We start from the raw sequence: 19,575 nt of genomic DNA on the forward strand, positions 1-19,575 counted from the left end.
GCAATTAGTTGAGGGGTCATTTGTTGGTTGTCATGAGGGAACAGGAAGAAGAAATCAGCAGGAAGGATGAGATGTATATTACTTGTTTTGATTTTTTTATGCCATTCTGACCTTTTTTTAATGTGCACTGTAGTAAACGGACGTACTGCATGATACTATGTGGATGGTTATTGCTGTCTGAAGTGAAACATCTGTCACAGCTCACTATGTCACAAACATAGTTCAATTGCCTTCAACTGTAACTGACCTTTACAACAACTGCTGTCTTTGTTACTGCAGGCAAAGATAGAAATTCACACTGTGTTATTCTGTGTTATATTAAAAGGATGGATACAAATGCCTTTGTATAATCTGCACTATAGATTTATGCCTGGAAGTATGTGCATCTCCTACAGTAGCAACCCAAAGAAATGTATTACTTAGTTCAATGCATTACTTATGTCAATGCTTAGCTTTCCTACAAATTCCTACAAAGCAGTTGCCTGTTTTTATCATTACCTCGTTGATAAAGTCCCCCAAATAGATGCAAAGTGTAGAACCTGGCACCAAAGTGGTGAGTTCCCCTGCAGTGCCACTAGAGGCTTATAGAAGTATTACATGATACCCATCTAAATCAATGGGATTGTCCATGTAATAAACGGTGGTTCTGGGTTGAGCTTCCAGAGAGACGTTCTGTGTAAATGTTCTCTGCTCTGGGTACTTGAGGGAGGTCCAAAATAAGGAATCCCCCTCAATTTACTGAGAATTCACTAGTAAGGTTAGTTACATAGGCATACATAGGACATCTCCTCTAAAATAGTAAAAATTACATTGACTTGGGAATGCAGTTTATAGCAATGTGAATGTCATGGCAATGTGAACAATGGGAATCGGATTTTCTTGGAAATACCAAAAACAGTAATGATGATAAGATGTGATGTTTACGTGTCACAATGGGTCTTATGCAGAAAAATGATTGAAACAAAATGGGCAACTGTTATTGATAACTATTTAGATGATTTTTTTTTTCTTCTGTGAAAAAAGCTAGCACCTGATTGATTGCTATGAGCAACAGTGCCACTTGTTACAACAGTTTATAAAGGACACACTGAGGAACATCTCTACAAGAGCACCTGAAAAAATAACTGGTTAAAGGGGTTGTCCTATCTCGCCATTTCCATTGCTGAGCTGGGACTAAGTGATGGCCACGGGAGACAGAGATAGATTTCCAAGCAGCCCACACTCTGCTATTTCTGTAACTCTAATAGCAGTGCATGAGTTACGAAGAGGCACCCAACTGCCGCTTGATTGACAGGGCCGGATATATCACTTGGTAATACCAATATAGCGCCTGTGCTGCTGTCCTGAGTAGCGGCGCAAGCGAAGAGGCTCTGATTCTGCTTCTGGAGCAGTGACTGTTCATGTGCCAATGCCCGAATTCATTAGAATCTATTCACTCACCCCCTAGTTAGGATATATTTAATTATTTTACTGCTTACTTGACACATTGTGACTCATATGCACCAGTGCTGTGCTCTTTAAAAAGAAATTCCACATTAAAAATCATGTAGTATGGCACAACACCTCTTACCTGCCCAGCAGAAAAAGGTGTACAATAAAAGTTGAGCTGTGACAGGCCACATTTTGAATGGAGTATGGACAAATTCACCAAAAGCTTGAGTTCACCTCCTTTAATTGTTCTGTTTTCAACTAGAAGAAAAATCAAATGTTAGTCATTATGATTCACGTGCAATGACAATAGCTAATCTAAAAAGAATAATGCAGGAAATATGCTACAATTACCTAACATAGAATTATCAAAACTAAACTTTATTGAAATACTTCTCAGTAGAAAATACCATTGAAGTATTATTAATGTGGATTCAGAGAATTTTCCATCAAGCAAGTCATCTTTTAAATATGGCTTCCATTACAAGCAACATAGATGGTCTGGTAGCCCAGCTGTAAACCAGCTTTCTTTCATAGTTCATTTTAGGAAGATGTACCGTATTTTTCGCCCCTATAAGACCCACCCCCCCCCCCCCCCCCAAATGGGGGAAAAATGCCCCTGCGTCTTATGGGGCGAATGCTGACATTTTTACATCGCAGGCTGCGATGTATGAGCTAGCGAGAAGGGACTGGGAGGAGGAGCTGGGGGCCGGCAATTGCGACGGGGCGGTGCAGTCACTGTAGTCCGGCCCCACCGCTCCAGTGCTGCACTATACAAATACAAAATGTCTCATTCAATTAAAAGTGATTAAACATGCCCCCTCACTCATAATATTACCGTACACACTAACAGCTTCTGTAGAATGCAGGCAGGCAGGCCGGGCGGCAGCATAACTCCCTGATGTCACGTGCCTGCGCCGCCTACTTTATGAATGAAGCAGGCAGCGCAGGCACGTGACGTCAGTGAGTTATGCGCCGGCCTCCCGGCCTGCCTGCATGCATTGTACAGAAGCTGTTAGGATGTACGGTAATATTAGGAGTGAGGGGGCATGTTTAATCACTTTTAGGCCTCATGCACACGACGGTTGTGTGCATCCGCGGCCGTTGTTCCGTTTTCCTTTTTTTTTCGTGGACCCATTGACTTTCAATGGGTCCGTGGAAAAATCGGAAAATGCACCGTTTTGCAGCCGCATCCATGATCCGTGTTTCCTGTCCGTCAAAAAAATATGACCTGTCCTATTTTTTTGACGGAAACGGTTCACGGACCCATTCAAGTCAATGGGTCCGTGAAAAAACACGGATGCACACAAGATTGGCATCCGCGTTCGTGGTCCGTGGCCGTAGGCTACTTTCACACAGACGGATCCGCAGATCCGTCTGCATAAAAGCTTTTTCAGAGCTGAGTTTTCACTTCGTGAAAACTCAGATCCGACAGTATATTCTAACATAGTGATGGGGACGCTTCTAGTTAGAATATACGTTGAACTGTGTACATGACTGCCCCCTGCTGCCTGGCAGCACCCGATCTCTTACAGGGGGCTGTGATCCGCACAATTAACCCCTCAGGTGCTGCACCTGAGGGGTTATTTGTGCGTATCATAGCCCCCTGTAAGAGATCATGTGCTGCCAGACAGGAGGGGGCACACCCCCCTCCCTCCCCAGTTTTAAATTCATTGGTGGCCAGTGGGCCCTCCCTCCCTTGTATTTAACACATTGGTGGCCAGTGCGGCCGGCCCCCCCTCCCTCCCCTGTAGTTAACACATTGGTGGCCAGTGCGGCCGGCCCCCTCTCCCTCCCCTGTAGTTAACACATTGGTGGCCAGTGCGGCCAACCCCCCTCCCTCCCCTGTAGTACTGTAGATTAATTGGTGGCCAGTGGGCCCGCCCCCCTGTCCCTCCTAATTAAAATCCCCCCCCCTATCATTGGTGGCAGCGGAGAGTACCGATCAGAGTCCCAGTTTAATCGCTGGGGCTCCGATCGGTAACCATGGCAACCAGGACGCTACTGCAGTCCTGGTTGCCATGGTTACTTAGCCATTTTTAGAAGCATTATACTTACCTGCGAGCTGCGATGTCTGTGACCGGCCGGGCGCTCCTCCTACTGGTAAGTGACAGGTCTGTGCTATAAGCAATGCGCCGCACAGACCTTTCACTTACCAGTAGGAGCGCCCGGCCGGTCACAGACATCGCAGCTCGCAGGTAAGTATAATGCTTCTAAAAATTGCTAAGTAACCATGGCAACTGCAGTAGCGTCCTGGTTGCCATGGTTACCGATCGGAGCCCCAGCGATTGAACTGGGACTCCGATCGGTACTCTCCGCTGCCACCAATGATAGGGGGGAGATTTTAATAAGGAGGGGGAGGGAGGGGGGGGCCCACTGGCCACCAATGAATCTACAGTACTACAGGGGAGGGAGGGGGGGCCGGCCGCACTGGCCACCAATGTGTTAACTACAGGGGAGGGACGGGGGGCCGGCCGCACTGGCCACCAATGTGTTAACTACAGGGGAGGGAGGGGTGCCCACTGGCCATCAATGAGTTAAATACAGGGGGGGGAGAGGGGGGTCTGCCCCCTGCTGCCTGGCAGCACCTGCCAGGCAGCAGGGGGCAGTCATGTACACAGTTCTTTTAGTATATTCTAACCTGAAGCGTCCCCATCACCATGGGAACGCCTCTGTGTTAGAATATACTGTTGGATCTGAGTTTCACGATCTAACTCAAATCCGATGGTATATTCTAACATAGAGGCGTTCCCATGGTGATGTGGACGCTTCAAGTTAAAATATACCATCGGATTGGAGAAAACTCTGATCCGATGGTATAAAAGGGACTCCTGACTTTACATTGAAAGTCAATGGGGGGCGGATCCGTTTGCAATTGCACCATATTGTGTCAACATCAAACGGATCTGTCCCCATTGACTTACATTGTAATTCAGGACGGATCCGTTTGGCTCCGCACGGCCAGGCAGACACCAAAACGACTTTTTTTTCATGTCCGTGGATCCTCCAAAAATCAAGGAAGACCCACGGACGAAAAAAAGGTCACGGATCACGGACCTACGGACCCAGTTTTTGTGGACCTTAAAAAAAAACGGTTGTGTGCATGAGGCCTTAATTGAATGAGACATTTTATATTTGTATACTGCAGCCATCCACAGATCCCCCCTATAACAGTGCCATCCACAGATCCCCCCTGTAACAGTGCCAGCCACAGATCCCCCCTGTAACAGTGTCAGCCACAGATCCCCCCTGTAACAGTGTCCGTCACAGATCCCCCCATAACAGTGTCCGTCACAGATCCCCCCATAACAGTGTCCGTCACAGATCCCCCCATAACAGTGCGTCATCCACAGATCCCCCCATAACAGTGCGTCATCCACAGATCCCCCTGTAACAATGTGTCATCCACAGATGCCCCATAACAGTGCCATCCCCAGATCCCCCCCATAACAGTGCCATCCACAGATCCCCAGTAATAGTGCCATCCACAGACCACCATTAGTTCCAAACCCACCAAAAGCACACCTTTTGGTTAAAAAATTTTTTTTTCTTATTTTCCTCCCCAAAAACCTAGGTGCGTCTTATAGGGCGAAAAATACAGTAATTCAAGTGGTCTCACCAAGGCAATTCGTTATTAAACTGAAGCTGGATGTGCTAGGATATGCCATCAATGCTGAGACAACCACCAACCCTCTGAGTTGCAGACTGGGATAAGAGCTTCTGCTCCAGATTTTACCTTGCACAGAAACACTCAGGCCATCATCTGAGCAATGAACTATCGCTCCACTTATGTGAAGTTGCAGTTCCTAGCACATGGTGTGGACTGGGCCACTGTTCTGCATGCAAAAGCTGAAGGAACTCAGTTCCAGAAGTTCCCTTAGGCCAGACGCACACGAGCGACTTGAAACTTGCGGCTTGTCAATGAGAGGTCCCATTCTGACCTCTGCTCCTCTGACAGTAGCACACAGCATTATACTAATTTATAATGCTGTGTAACCATGAGAGTCCTGGAATCTTTTGTATTATACTGACAGCATGATCAGAATGGTATAGGATTTGCTTGTGATATGCCATAACATTACTACTTGGAAATAAGTATATAAATATCTCCCAGCAAACAATATGGAATACTTAGTTAAACAGTACATTACAATATACCGTAGTATGTGTTAGAAACAAAAGAGGAAAGACAATTCTGACAATAGTATGTACCGCCTTCATCTAACAGTTGTGCAATTTTGGAGTCTTGCAACCAGAAATGTTGTCTTCTAAAGGGATGTTACAGGAGCGTAGTATGTTAATGAGTACTGAAAAACTACTAACAAAGTGTAAAGTCAGTTTTGTCATACAACAGTCCGATCTAGCACAGACTTTAGGCTGGTTTCCAAGCATTCATCACTGGCATTAAAAAAACTAAAAAACACAAAAAATAGGTGGATGGTTTTCTGGAAATATATTTTTTATTAAGTCATTCCATATATATATACACGAGTTCCTGTCCACAGCATTAACTTCCTTTTGTCTGCACTTTTAGCATGGAACTTAAAGGGGTTGTCTGAGTTATGAAAAAAAATATATAGCACTGTAAATCTGATGGTCAGTAATATATACATAAGGGTACTTTCACACTAGCGTTATTCTTTTCTGGTATTGAAATCTGGTAAAGCGTCTCAATAGCAGAAAAAGAACGCATCAGTTTTGTCCCAATGCATTCTGAATGGAGAGCAATCCATTCAGTATGCATCAGGATGTCTTCCGTTCCGTCCCTTGTACGGTATTTGCCCGGACGAAATACCGCAGCATGCCGGAACACTATCTCCATAGAGATGTATTAATGCCGGATCCGGTACCAAGTGTTCCGGAAATTGCCACATCGCTCGATCCGGTTTTCTGGTCTGCGTATGTACATCCGTAAAAAAATATATCCGTTTGCATACGGATTTCCGGATCCGGCAGTTCCGGCAACGGAACTGCCTGCCGGATTCTAACAACGCTAGTGTATAACTACCCTTAGCTAATCAAGTTTTAGGTTAAAAAAATTAATTATATTTCGTCATTTACCTGGTTCTCTTCTGGCCTTTATTTACCTGCAATAACAACAATCTCTGCCCCTTCCCCTGCTCTGCAAAGGGAGTGAATAAGTCTGCCCTGAGTGGCATGTCTGACTGCTGGGATACTCAGCAGCATGCTATAAGTGTAGGACTACAAGTCCCAGCTTTACAATGACCCTGCTGATACACACAGGATCTTCCCCCTACCAGTTCTTGGGCAATGCTCTGTCAGCTCCTGTGCCCAGCAATTATCTCCTTACTGCCTGCAGCTACTCAGTAAAGCCTTCAGCCCTGAGTCTGTGCTACTGAAGGGATCTTTCCTGAATAATCCAGTGGGAGGGAGACACAGGGCAGACAGCAGCAGCAGCTCCTAGTGCAGGGGGTGTGGCCAGCACTGGGACATCTGGTGTACAGACACATAGCTGCTCTCTCTGAGTCTTGTGCACCAAACATCATCAGAGCAGGGAGAGAAGCTGACATCACAGGTCATGTGACCCCCAGTGAAATCTGAGAAACCAGCAACTGGAGATGCAGTAAGTGCATGGTAAAGCTGTTACATTTGATTAGTTAGAAACATACAAAGAACAAAAAAAAACCTCAGACAACCCCTTTAACACTTTGTCAGACCACCAGTCAGACCAGGGAGGCATGAGGTGTGGTGACTTCATTAGAGAACCACGCCTTCCATATACTATCCTAGTAATGTGGCTGGTAAGGGCTTCTTACAGTGTACTAATCAATGCACCATTCTTCTGTTTGCATCTTTGCTTGTATACCACAAAAAAAAAAATCCAAAAAGTCTAAAAAATTGTTTTCTATTAATATTGAGCTTTAAATACATTTATTCTGATGGAACTGTCCCTTTAAGTAGTAATGACCACAATCTTGCCCATTACTAGGTTCCAAAATGTATTTTGCACACCCCACACCCTATTTTCTTCTTCTTCTTCATGTTACCAGTGGGGTTCCACAGGGATCTGTACTGGGACCAATTTTGTTTAATATCTTCATAAGTGATATTGCAAAAGGCCTCGATGGGAAGGTTTGTCTTTTTGCTGATGACACAAAGATATGTAACAGGGTTGATGTTCCTGGAGGGAAACACCAAATGGAAAAGGATTTAGGAAAACTAGAAGAATGGTCAGAACTCTGGCAACTGAAATTTAATGTGGATAAGTGCAAGATAATGCACCTGGGGCGTAAAAACCCAAGGGCAGAATATAGAATATTTGACACAGTCCTGACCTCAGTATCTGAGGAAAGGGATTTAGGAGTAATTATTTCAGAAGACTTAAAGGTGGGAAGACAATGTAATAGGGCAGCACGAAATGCCAGCAGAATGCTTGGATGTATAGGGAGAGGTATAAGCAGTAGAAAGAGTGAAGTGCTTATGCCGCTGTACAGAACACTGGTGAGACCTCACTTGGAGTATTGTGTGCAGTACTGGAGGCCATATCTCCAGAAGGATATAGATACTCTAGAGAGAGTTCAGAGAAGAGCTACTAAACTAGTACATGGATTGCAGGATAAAACTTACCAGGAAAGGTTAAAGGACCTTAACATGTATAGCTTGGAAGAAAGAAGAGACAGAGGGGATATGATAGAAACTTTTAAATACATAAAGGGAATCAACTCGGTAAAGGAGGAGAGCATATTTAAAAGAAGAAAAACTACCACAAAAGGACACAGTTTTAAATTAGAGGGGCAAAGGTTTAAAAGTAATATAAGGAAGTATTACTTTACTGAGAGAGTAGTGGATGCATGGAATAGCCTTCCTGCAGAAGTGGTAGCTGCAAATACAGTGAAGGGGTTTAAGCGTGCATGGGATAGGCATATGGCTATCCTTCATATAAGATAGGGCCAGGGGCTATCCATAGTATTCAGATATATTGGGCAGACTAGATGGGCCAAATGGTTCTTATCTGCCGACACATTCTATGTTTCTATGTTTCTATGTTTGATAAGTAACATTTGTGATTGTACTGTATTTCTGTTTGTTCTCTACCACATTGGACAGGGAGGATGATGGTGCAGTTTAACTGACAATACTATCTTTAATTAAAACCTTCTAGTGACCATTGTTCTTCCACATCTGTTATAAGCGACCAGGCCTCCAAGACTGTACCCTATTCCTGGCAAGAAAATAGGAGCAGACAAATCCTTGCATTTACACAAAGAGCTTTACACCAAGGATTAAAAGCAGTCAGTAGATTTCAGAGACATGGGTTTCAATGAATCAGTCAGATGGAAGGGTCTAATTTGATTGGATTCATGGATTGGCTGTCAGAAGCTGCCAAGTCTTTTCTTTCATTCCCATCCCGGTGTCAATTTAGTAATTAATTTTACATTGGCATTAATTACTGTGTGACCTACTCTATGGGTAATCTTTTCACATCACACAATCAGTAAGCCCTTGCTAACATGTGATACCTCACATATTAGCACAGCAACGTACAGTATGCTCCTTTGCATTGGCTGCAAACCATGGCATGTTGAACATTTGGGCTACTGTTTGATGTAACCTGTGATCATGTCATAGTATTATAGCACTGTATGATAAAACAGCTAATGGAATACTTCCCAGGAGTGCTTGTCATTGAGCCAGTGTCATGTACAATAAAGAACGTTACACCTTCATTTTGCATACTGTAACCCTTTCTGAACACCTGTGCTAAGGGAAGGAGTTCAGTAGACAAGTTAGCAATTCAAAGGACCAAATACAGAAAATGTCTGAGTGCTCCTATTTTTATTTTTGTATATTTTATGCATGATTAAGTTTCACATACAAGCATAGTATGAAAGGGACCTACTGTATGTGTGTATGGCACTAACACCATAGGTGTTTTAGTGACAGTGGCTACTCCATTGTTGAGTGGACTAGTCTGAACTAGGGCTGCACGATGTGGGAATTTTGTGCGATTGCGATTAGGGCCCTAAAAATTGCGATAACGATGTGCGATATTTTAAGGGAATTGTGCTAGAGGTCTATTTGCTTGGATTTTCCCATATGAGCCGCTGACGCGGCTGGGTATGACATAGTTATGGGAGATCTGTGGATGGCGCTGTTATGTGGGGGATCTGTGGATGACGCTGTTATGTGGGGGATCTGTGGATGGCGCTGTTATGTGGGGGATCTGTGGATGGCGCTGTTATGTGGGGGATCTGTGGAGGACGCTGTTATGTGGGGGATCTGTGGAGGACGCTGTTATGTGGGGGATCTGTGGATGACGCTGTTATGTGGGGGATCTGTGGAGGTGTAGATCTGTGGATGATGCTGTTATGGGGGATCTGTGGAGGACGCTGTTATGCGGGAGATCTGTGGAGGACGCTGTTATGTGGGGGATCTGTGGATGACGCTGTTATGTGGGGGATCTGTGGAGGACACTGTTATGGGGGATCTGCGGAGGACACTGTTATGGGGGATCTGCGGAGGACACTGGTATGGGGGACCTGCGGAGGACACTGTTATGGGGGACCTGCGGAGGACACTGTTATGGGGGACCAGCGGAGGACACTGTTATGGGAGACCTGCGGAGGACACTGTTATGGGGGACCTGCGGAGGACACTGTTATGGGGGACCTGCGGAGGGCACTGTTATGGGGGACCTGCGGAGGGCACTGTTATGGGGGACCTGCGGAGGGCACTGTTATGGGGGACCTGCGGAGGGCACTGTTATGGGGGACCTGCGGAGGGCACTGTTATGGGGGACCTGCGGAGGGCACTGTTATGGGGGACCTGCGGAGGGCACTGTTATGGGGGACCTGCGGAGGGCACTGTTATGGGGGACCTGTGGAGAACACTGTTATGGGGGACCTGTGGATGGCACTGTTATAGGGGATGTGTGCTATGACACATGGGGCCACGAGGGGGGCCAGCATAACACACACATATAGCATCTTATGCTGGTCCCCCTCATGGCCCTATGTGTCCCTTCATGTGTCCTAAACTGCTCACATAACTTTCCTATTCATAAAATGGCCAGCCTCTGTACTTTCACTATGAATGCACTGCAGTGCAGAGAGCGGCAGAGAGCGAGCCAGCCGGCGCGTGACTGACATCACTGTCACGCTCCTCCCACTTAATTCTGGAAGCAGGAGCGTGACTAAGTGACGTCAGTCACGCACCGGCCGGCTGCCTCGCTCGCTCCCGCTCGTCACTGCAGTGCATTCATCGTGAAAGTAAGTACAGAGGCTGGACCTGTCATCAATAGGACAGAAGACTTTTTATCAATAGGGGCCCCTTCATATATAATCGCGGCATTTTCGGGTCGGCCGAATCGCCAAATCGCATTTGCCGATTATCGCGATTCGATTACTTTTGCGATATATCGTGCAGCCCTAGTCTGAACCATGGACTATTCATGTGTATGTGCTGTATTCACATTTTTATAGTAACTTTGATTATGCAGCATTTATTAACCTCATACAGATTACTGATGATTTAGTAGAGGGAATGTATATGCCATGTACAGTACAGACCAAAAGTTTGGACACACCATCTCATTCAAAGAGTTTTCTTTATTTTCATGACTATGAAAATTGTAGAGTCACACTGAAGGCATCAAAACTATGAATTAACACATGTGGAATAATATACATAACAAACAAGTGTGAAACAACTGAAAATATGTCATATTCTAGGTTCTTCAAAGTAGCCACCATTTGCTTTGATTACTGCTTTGCACACTCTTGGCATTCTCTTGATGAGCTTCAAGAGGTAGTCCCCTGAAATGGTCTTCACTTCACAGGTGTGCCCTGTCAGGTTTAATAAGTGGGATTTCTTGCCTTATAAATGGGGTTGGGACCATCAGTTGCGTTGAGGAGAAGTCAGGTGGATACACAGCTGATAGTCCGACTGAATAGACTGTTAGACTTTGTATTATGCAAGAAAAAAGCAGCTAAGTAAAGAAAAACGAGTGGCCATCATTACTTTAAGAAATTAAGGTCAGTCAGTCATCCGAAAAATTGGGAAAACTTTGAAAGTAAGGGCTATTTGACCATGAAGGAGAGTGATGGGGTGCTGCGCCAGATGACCAGGCCTCCACAGTCACCGGACCTGAACCCAATCGAGATGGTTTGGGGTGAGCTGGACCGCAGAGTGAAGGCAAAAGGGCCAACAAGTGCTAAGCATCTCTGGGAACTCCTTCAAGACTGTTGGAAGACCATTTCAGGGGACTACCTCTTGAAGCTCATCAAGAGAATGCCAAGAGTGTGCAAAGCAGTAATCAAAGCAAAAGGTGGCTACTTTGAAGAACCTAGAATATGACATATTTTCAGTTGTTTCACACTTGTTTGTTATGTATATAATTCCACATGTGTTAATTCATAGTTTTGATGCCTTCATAGTCATGAAAATAAAGAAAACTCTTTGAATGAGAAGGTGTGTCCAAACTTTTGGTCTGTACTGTATATTCGAAGAATGAAATAAGGTGTGTCATATATGGTAGACAGATGATAGCTAGCTAGTCAGATGAGCAGGCAGACAGCTTGATATACGACCGTCAGATTAGATAGATAGATAGATAGATAGATAGATAGATAGATAGATAGATAGAAAAAAAGAAATCCGCAGCACATCCAATTGATCAAAAAGTAAAAAGAAGCTTTATTCACCAAGCATGCGACGTTTCAATCCTCTCAATGGGATTTTTCTCAAGCAGTGACATAGTGGGCAGTGCAAAGTACATATTTAAACATATTAACACAATTATTCAATCAATGAGTAAATTACAGACATTTAAAGAAAAATCATAAAAAGTATAACAAATAGCACGGTTGTCATTAAAAAAGAACATCTCATAACATTACAAGCAGTGTTGCAGTGCAACCAATATCTGAATCAGATCCGGTATACAGTGTACAGCCAAAACATAATAATAACCATCATAACTAGTTCAGGTGCAAATCATAATGATACTCAAACTGTGCAGGTGTACCTCAGTAAACTGATGAATATAGATCACGGGGGAGTGCAGTGTAGACAGAACACATGGATCGCGGCGTCTCACATGTGTCAGTGCGCATGTCTGGAGGACCTTCCTGGGGCTTCCGATCACATGACCACCCCTTCTGGTCATTCATTGTAGTGCGCATGTCACAGGACCTGTGAGCATGTGACCACAGCATGTGATCATTCTTCCGGTCATGTGTTGAAGTAAATCGTCCGGTCATGTGCTTCAATGTGTCACATGATCGGGATCGACAGTATCAAGGATACAAACATTCAATGCTGCTCAAACCACATAAAAAAGTATAATTTAGTACTTCTTTTTCCAATAGTCATTATGGGGGACATATATATATCACCAAAATTGAGTAGTATATATACAACATAAGACGCAATGCATCCTCCTAAATTTATAAGATCATGCAAATAGACATATGGAATGGTGGAACATATATGGCTGTGAGGGTGCCATATAGCGGATCAGGGCTGACTCAAGCGCATCGAATCTCAAGGGCAGTACCATATATGAAGTCCCAGTCAATGAGGGAAAGAAATATGTATATCAGTATTCAACCGGAGGTACCTTGTTATGTACAGGATGGCTATAAGTAGTGGGCGGATATACCGCCGCCTTCCTAGTTGTGTAAAAACTTAATTTGTACATTATTGACTCACTCCCTAGTCCAAACGAGGAGATCAGTATGTGCGACTTATGTGGTTATCACAAAGTCCCAACCTGATTTGTCCAACCTGTCCGTTGGATACCATCCCTGGAAATCCAACACGGCAGACTCGGGACCAACCTCTGGATTCCGGGGGTACAATGGGAGAAATCTATAGACTGTGTAAAACCTATCTCCCAGGCTGATGACTCAAAAGGTCTGTCCAAGTGTGAATACGAGCGCCCGAGTACAGCAATCTAATCACGCCAGGCAATCCAGCATCGCCTACATATAGTCAACCATCTGCATGTAAAAAAAGGAATAGGTATACAGGAACTCAATATATCAGTGCACCCGGGCAAAAAAAGTCAGATGTGATGCAAGCATACGACCTGACCGCATAGCCCAATGTGCGCTGAGACATGATCCCGCACAAACTGTTGTAAATTATTATGTATCAATAAAAAAATATATCTAAAGAGTCGACGGTGCATATATATAGGTCCCAATCTGATCCAATGAATACATCTTCCAGCGTTCACCCTGCATTGTGGATACACACACTATTCACCAATATCCTGAGGATAATAAAAACAAAATATAAGAACACCTTGTTAGGTAAACAAGGGGCACAACCACTTAGAACTCAACATAAGAGAAAGCGAGCAGAATTAGGGGCGCAATCACCTAGGACAATAACCAGGGCCTGTAATCGACATTTAAACCCTCTGGTTTTAAGGAATTAAGTTTAGCAATCCATCTCATCTCACATTTTTTGAGAAGGGCAAGCCTATTTCCTCCCCTCCGTGGTGTGGGGATATGATCTACCAACATGCATTTAAGGTCCCGTTCCTTGTGGTCCATGTCAGTAAAATGTTTCGGGACTGGAAGATCCATCCGTTTTTTCCGGATGGTATATCGATGTTGATTGATTCTACTTTTAAAGTCCAGTGAAGTCTCCCCAACATATAATAACTGACATGGACACCAAAGGATATATACAACAAAAGAGGATTCACATGTTAAAAAGTGCTTAATGTGATACATCTTCTGCGTACGTGGATGTAGAAAAAAGCTGCCTTTTTGCATATATCGACAGTTAATGCAGTTAAGGCATGGAAAACTACCCAATTTAGGGCTACGCAAGAAAGTTTGGCCTACCTCCTTCTGTGTACCTATGTCAGTAAGAATCAATCTATCTTTGAGGTTCCTAGTTCTTTTATATGACATGAGGGGAGGGAGATAAAATTCCTCAATCCCCTCATGACCACTTTTCAAAACTGACCAGTGTTTCAAGATAATTTGTCGAATAAGTGTACTATCCTCTGTATATGTAGTTACCAGAGGGATTCTTTTATTCGGTTGTTCAATCTTCTTATTTTTCCTAGTCAGAAGCTCTGTGCGTGATTTGTGTTGGATAGAGTTAAGATGTTGTTGAAGTAACGGTACAGGGTAATCCCTGTCAATAAAGGCCTGTGTCATACTTTTAAGAGTGTCAGATAGATCGTTCTCATTACTGACTATCCGTTTGGCACGGTAAAACTGGCTCAAGGGAGGGGATTTAACCATTGCCCTAGGGTGTGCACTGTTGTACCTCAATAATGTGTTGCGATCGGTGGGCTTAGAATACAAGCCCGTCGATAGCACACGATCATGTAAGGTCACAACAGTGTCCAAAAAGTGTAATTTCTCACATGAATGTTCCAACGTGAATTTAATATCAGAATCGATAGTGTTCAAAAACTGAAAAAACTCCATGAGAGTCTCTTCTGTCCCTGTCCAAATCAAAAAAATGTCATCTATGTATCGCCACCACTTCAGAACGTGTCGGAAGTGGGGCGATACATAGATGTGTGTCTCCTCGAGGAAGGAGACCGCCATGTTGGCATAAGTAGGGGCCACATTGGACCCCATGGCGGTCCCCTTCCTCTGGAGATAAAAATGGTCCCCAAACAAAAAATAATTGCAAGTCAGCACCAAATGTAAAAGCTGTATTAGAAAATCTTGACATTCAGTTGAGAAAGTAGACTGGGATAATGCCTTAGTAACTACCTCAATCCCAAAAGTGTGTCTGATTGAGGTATACAGGCTAGTGATATCTAGCGAAGCTAGAATCACATCAGATGTCAAAGAAACCTCAGCCAATTTGTTCAAAAAATCAGAAGTGTCTTGAATATAAGACTGGGCTGACACTGCATATTGTCTCAATATTCTATCCAAAAAGATAGAAATATTGGACAACAGGGAACCTCGACCAGACACAATGGGTCTACCCGGAGGGGTGTTAAGACATTTATGAATCTTGGGCAATAGGTACAGGAGCGGTGTGATAGGATGTGAGACAGTGAGGAAGGTTCTGAGCTTATCATCGATAATGCCCGCCATGCTAGCTTCTTGTAACAAGCTCTGGATCCTCCTCTCAATGTCCCATTTGGGATCCGTATGGAGTTTTTGATACACCTCACAATCCTCCAACTGTCGGTTGGCCTCAGCAATGTAATGATGAGTGTCCATGACCACAATCGCACCGCCTTTGTCAGCAGGCTTAATAGTGAGACTGTGGTCATGGACTAGCTCATCAACAGCACGCCACTCTGCCTGTGTGATGTTGGGGTGTAAAAACTCTTTCTTATCATTCAATTTGAGCGTATTGATATCTTTCATTACCGCATCAACAAATAGATCAATTGCAGGTGAAGATACCGGTGGAATGAAATCACTTTTGTTAAAAAGATTGTAATCACTCAATTTCAATTCATTGTTGGAACCTGTATTTGTCAAAGTTGAGCGTGTTGAAAACCAGGTTCTAAGCTTCAGCCGACGGAAAAACTGATGAAGATCGGCTTCAAGTTCGTATTCCCAGGAGCAGGCGAGCAGAATTTTGGGCGCACACAGAGGTGATGCAGAGTTTCTATCGATTCCCAACATTACGGATACGAAGCGGGACTTTGAACGTACTGCCAAAAAATTGGTGAGTCTTGATTTACATCTTACAACATTGGGAGAATATTTTAAAACCAGCAAGGTTCCCCGGGGATTAAGAACACATTCACAACCAACTATGTACATGCATGATAACGAATTCCGGATCAAGTATGAATCCATTGCAAACAAATTTGCACTGGATCTCATATTATTGAACATGGAATTCCTACAGAAGGACTTAGCCGACACCACAGAAAAGCAAGAGTCTTTACAAGCCACATTGCAGTCTTTACTACCCACAGATGAACATCAGGATTACCTGGCCAGGCTACAGCCACACTTGGATAAACTTAAATCTGAAATTCAGGACACTAAACGCAGCAAATGGCAACGTGACGCTCTGGATTATAATTCAGGCAATGTGTATAACTGGACAGTCAATCAGCATTCACAACAACGATCTCAAAAAATGGGGAAAAAAACTCCCATCAGGGACTTAGTCCAAACACAACAACAAAATAATACTTCTATGGAGCCTTTTTTAGAGTTTACGATGAATTCAGCAAGAAGAAACGAACGCGGCGTGGAGGCCGCAAACGTCACCGCTTCCGACATAAAGACAAGGAGCAAAAAACCATTGGTCAAAAAACGCAACTAAGTGATACTAACATTGTGGTAAATATTTCCTCTCATGTTTTATCCGATGTACAGGTGAACGTGTTGGCCAAGGGATTAAGCTTCTGCCCTAATAGCAATACAGATTGGTTACAACTTGAAGCCGATCTTCATCAGTTTTTTCGTCGGCTGAAGCTTAGAACCTGGTTTTCAACACGCTCAACTTTGACAAATACAGGTTCCAACAATGAATTGAAATTGAGTGATTACAATCTTTTTAACAAAAGTGATTTCATTCCACCGGTATCTTCACCTGCAATTGATCTATTTGTTGATGCGGTAATGAAAGATATCAATACGCTCAAATTGAATGATAAGAAAGAGTTTTTACACCCCAACATCACACAGGCAGAGTGGCGTGCTGTTGATGAGCTAGTCCATGACCACAGTCTCACTATTAAGCCTGCTGACAAAGGCGGTGCGATTGTGGTCATGGACACTCATCATTACATTGCTGAGGCCAACCGACAGTTGGAGGATTGTGAGGTGTATCAAAAACTCCATACGGATCCCAAATGGGACATTGAGAGGAGGATCCAGAGCTTGTTACAAGAAGCTAGCATGGCGGGCATTATCGATGATAAGCTCAGAACCTTCCTCACTGTCTCACATCCTATCACACCGCTCCTGTACCTATTGCCCAAGATTCATAAATGTCTTAACACCCCTCCGGGTAGACCCATTGTGTCTGGTCGAGGTTCCCTGTTGTCCAATATTTCTATCTTTTTGGATAGAATATTGAGACAATATGCAGTGTCAGCCCAGTCTTATATTCAAGACACTTCTGATTTTTTGAACAAATTGGCTGAGGTTTCTTTGACATCTGATGTGATTCTAGCTTCGCTAGATATCACTAGCCTGTATACCTCAATCAGACACACTTTTGGGATTGAGGTAGTTACTAAGGCATTATCCCAGTCTACTTTCTCAACTGAATGTCAAGATTTTCTAATACAGCTTTTACATTTGGTGCTGACTTGCAATTATTTTTTGTTTGGGGACCATTTTTATCTCCAGAGGAAGGGGACCGCCATGGGGTCCAATGTGGCCCCTACTTATGCCAACATGGCGGTCTCCTTCCTCGAGGAGACACACATCTATGTATCGCCCCACTTCCGACACGTTCTGAAGTGGTGGCGATACATAGATGACATTTTTTTGATTTGGACAGGGACAGAAGAGACTCTCATGGAGTTTTTTCAGTTTTTGAACACTATCGATTCTGATATTAAATTCACGTTGGAACATTCATGTGAGAAATTACACTTTTTGGACACTGTTGTGACCTTACATGATCGTGTGCTATCGACGGGCTTGTATTCTAAGCCCACCGATCGCAACACATTATTGAGGTACAACAGTGCACACCCTAGGGCAATGGTTAAATCCCTTCCCTTGAGCCAGTTTTACCGTGCCAAACGGATAGTCAGTAATGAGAACGATCTATCTGACACTCTTAAAAGTATGACACAGGCCTTTATTGACAGGGATTACCCTGTACCGTTACTTCAACAACATCTTAACTCTATCCAACACAAATCACGCACAGAGCTTCTGACTAGGAAAAATAAGAAGATTGAACAACCGAATAAAAGAATCCCTCTGGTAACTACATATACAGAGGATAGTACACTTATTCGACAAATTATCTTGAAACACTGGTCAGTTTTGAAAAGTGGTCATGAGGGGATTGAGGAATTTCATCTCCCTCCCCTCATGTCATATAAAAGAACTAGGAACCTCAAAGATAGATTGATTCTTACTGACATAGGTACACAGAAGGAGGTAGGCCAAACTTTCTTGCGTAGCCCTAAATTGGGTAGTTTTCCATGCCTTAACTGCATTAACTGTCGATATATGCAAAAAGGCAGCTTTTTTCTACATCCACGTACGCAGAAGATGTATCACATTAAGCACTTTTTAACATGTGAATCCTCTTTTGTTGTATATATCCTTTGGTGTCCATGTCAGTTATTATATGTTGGGGAGACTTCACTGGACTTTAAAAGTAGAATCAATCAACATCGATATACCATCCGGAAAAAACGGATGGATCTTCCAGTCCCGAAACATTTTACTGACATGGACCACAAGGAACGGGACCTTAAATGCATGTTGGTAGATCATATCCCCACACCACGGAGGGGAGGAAATAGGCTTGCCCTTCTCAAAAAATGTGAGATGAGATGGATTGCTAAACTTAATTCCTTAAAACCAGAGGGTTTAAATGTCGATTACAGGCCCTGGTTATTGTCCTAGGTGATTGCGCCCCTAATTCTGCTCGCTTTCTCTTATGTTGAGTTCTAAGTGGTTGTGCCCCTTGTTTACCTAACAAGGTGTTCTTATATTTTGTTTTTATTATCCTCAGGATATTGGTGAATAGTGTGTGTATCCACAATGCAGGGTGAACGCTGGAAGATGTATTCATTGGATCAGATTGGGACCTATATATATGCACCGTCGACTCTTTAGATATATTTTTTTATTGATACATAATAATTTACAACAGTTTGTGCGGGATCATGTCTCAGCGCACATTGGGCTATGCGGTCAGGGCGTATGCTTGCATCACATCTGACTTTTTTTGCCCGGGTGCACTGATATATTGAGTTCCTGTATACCTATTCCTTTTTTTACATGCAGATGGTTGACTATATGTAGGCGATGCTGGATTGCCTGGCGTGATTAGATTGCTGTACTCGGGCGCTCGTATTCACACTTGGACAGACCTTTTGAGTCATCAGCCTGGGAGATAGGTTTTACACAGTCTATAGATTTCTCCCATTGTACCCCCGGAATCCAGAGGTTGGTCCCGAGTCTGCCGTGTTGGATTTCCAGGGATGGTATCCAACGGACAGGTTGGACAAATCAGGTTGGGACTTTGTGA

The 19,575-nt window shown here is 43.7% G+C and overlaps 1 protein-coding gene across 1 annotated transcript in view; it reads right to left on the reverse strand.

The window, feature by feature from the left end:
- The window catches only part of CNTN1 (contactin 1), a 232,856-nt gene that overhangs the window by 111,807 nt on the left and 101,474 nt on the right, over window positions 1-19,575 (reverse strand). Inside the window, exon 3 of the mRNA XM_040410854.1 lies at window positions 1,571-1,689. Coding sequence (XP_040266788.1) covers window positions 1,571-1,622 — 52 coding nt within the window. The 5' untranslated portion in view covers window positions 1,623-1,689. The remainder of the gene's footprint in view (window positions 1-1,570; window positions 1,690-19,575) is intronic.

This window comes from Bufo bufo, chromosome 1 (assembly GCF_905171765.1).
Source record: "Bufo bufo chromosome 1, aBufBuf1.1, whole genome shotgun sequence".
NCBI lineage: Eukaryota > Metazoa > Chordata > Amphibia > Anura > Bufonidae > Bufo > Bufo bufo.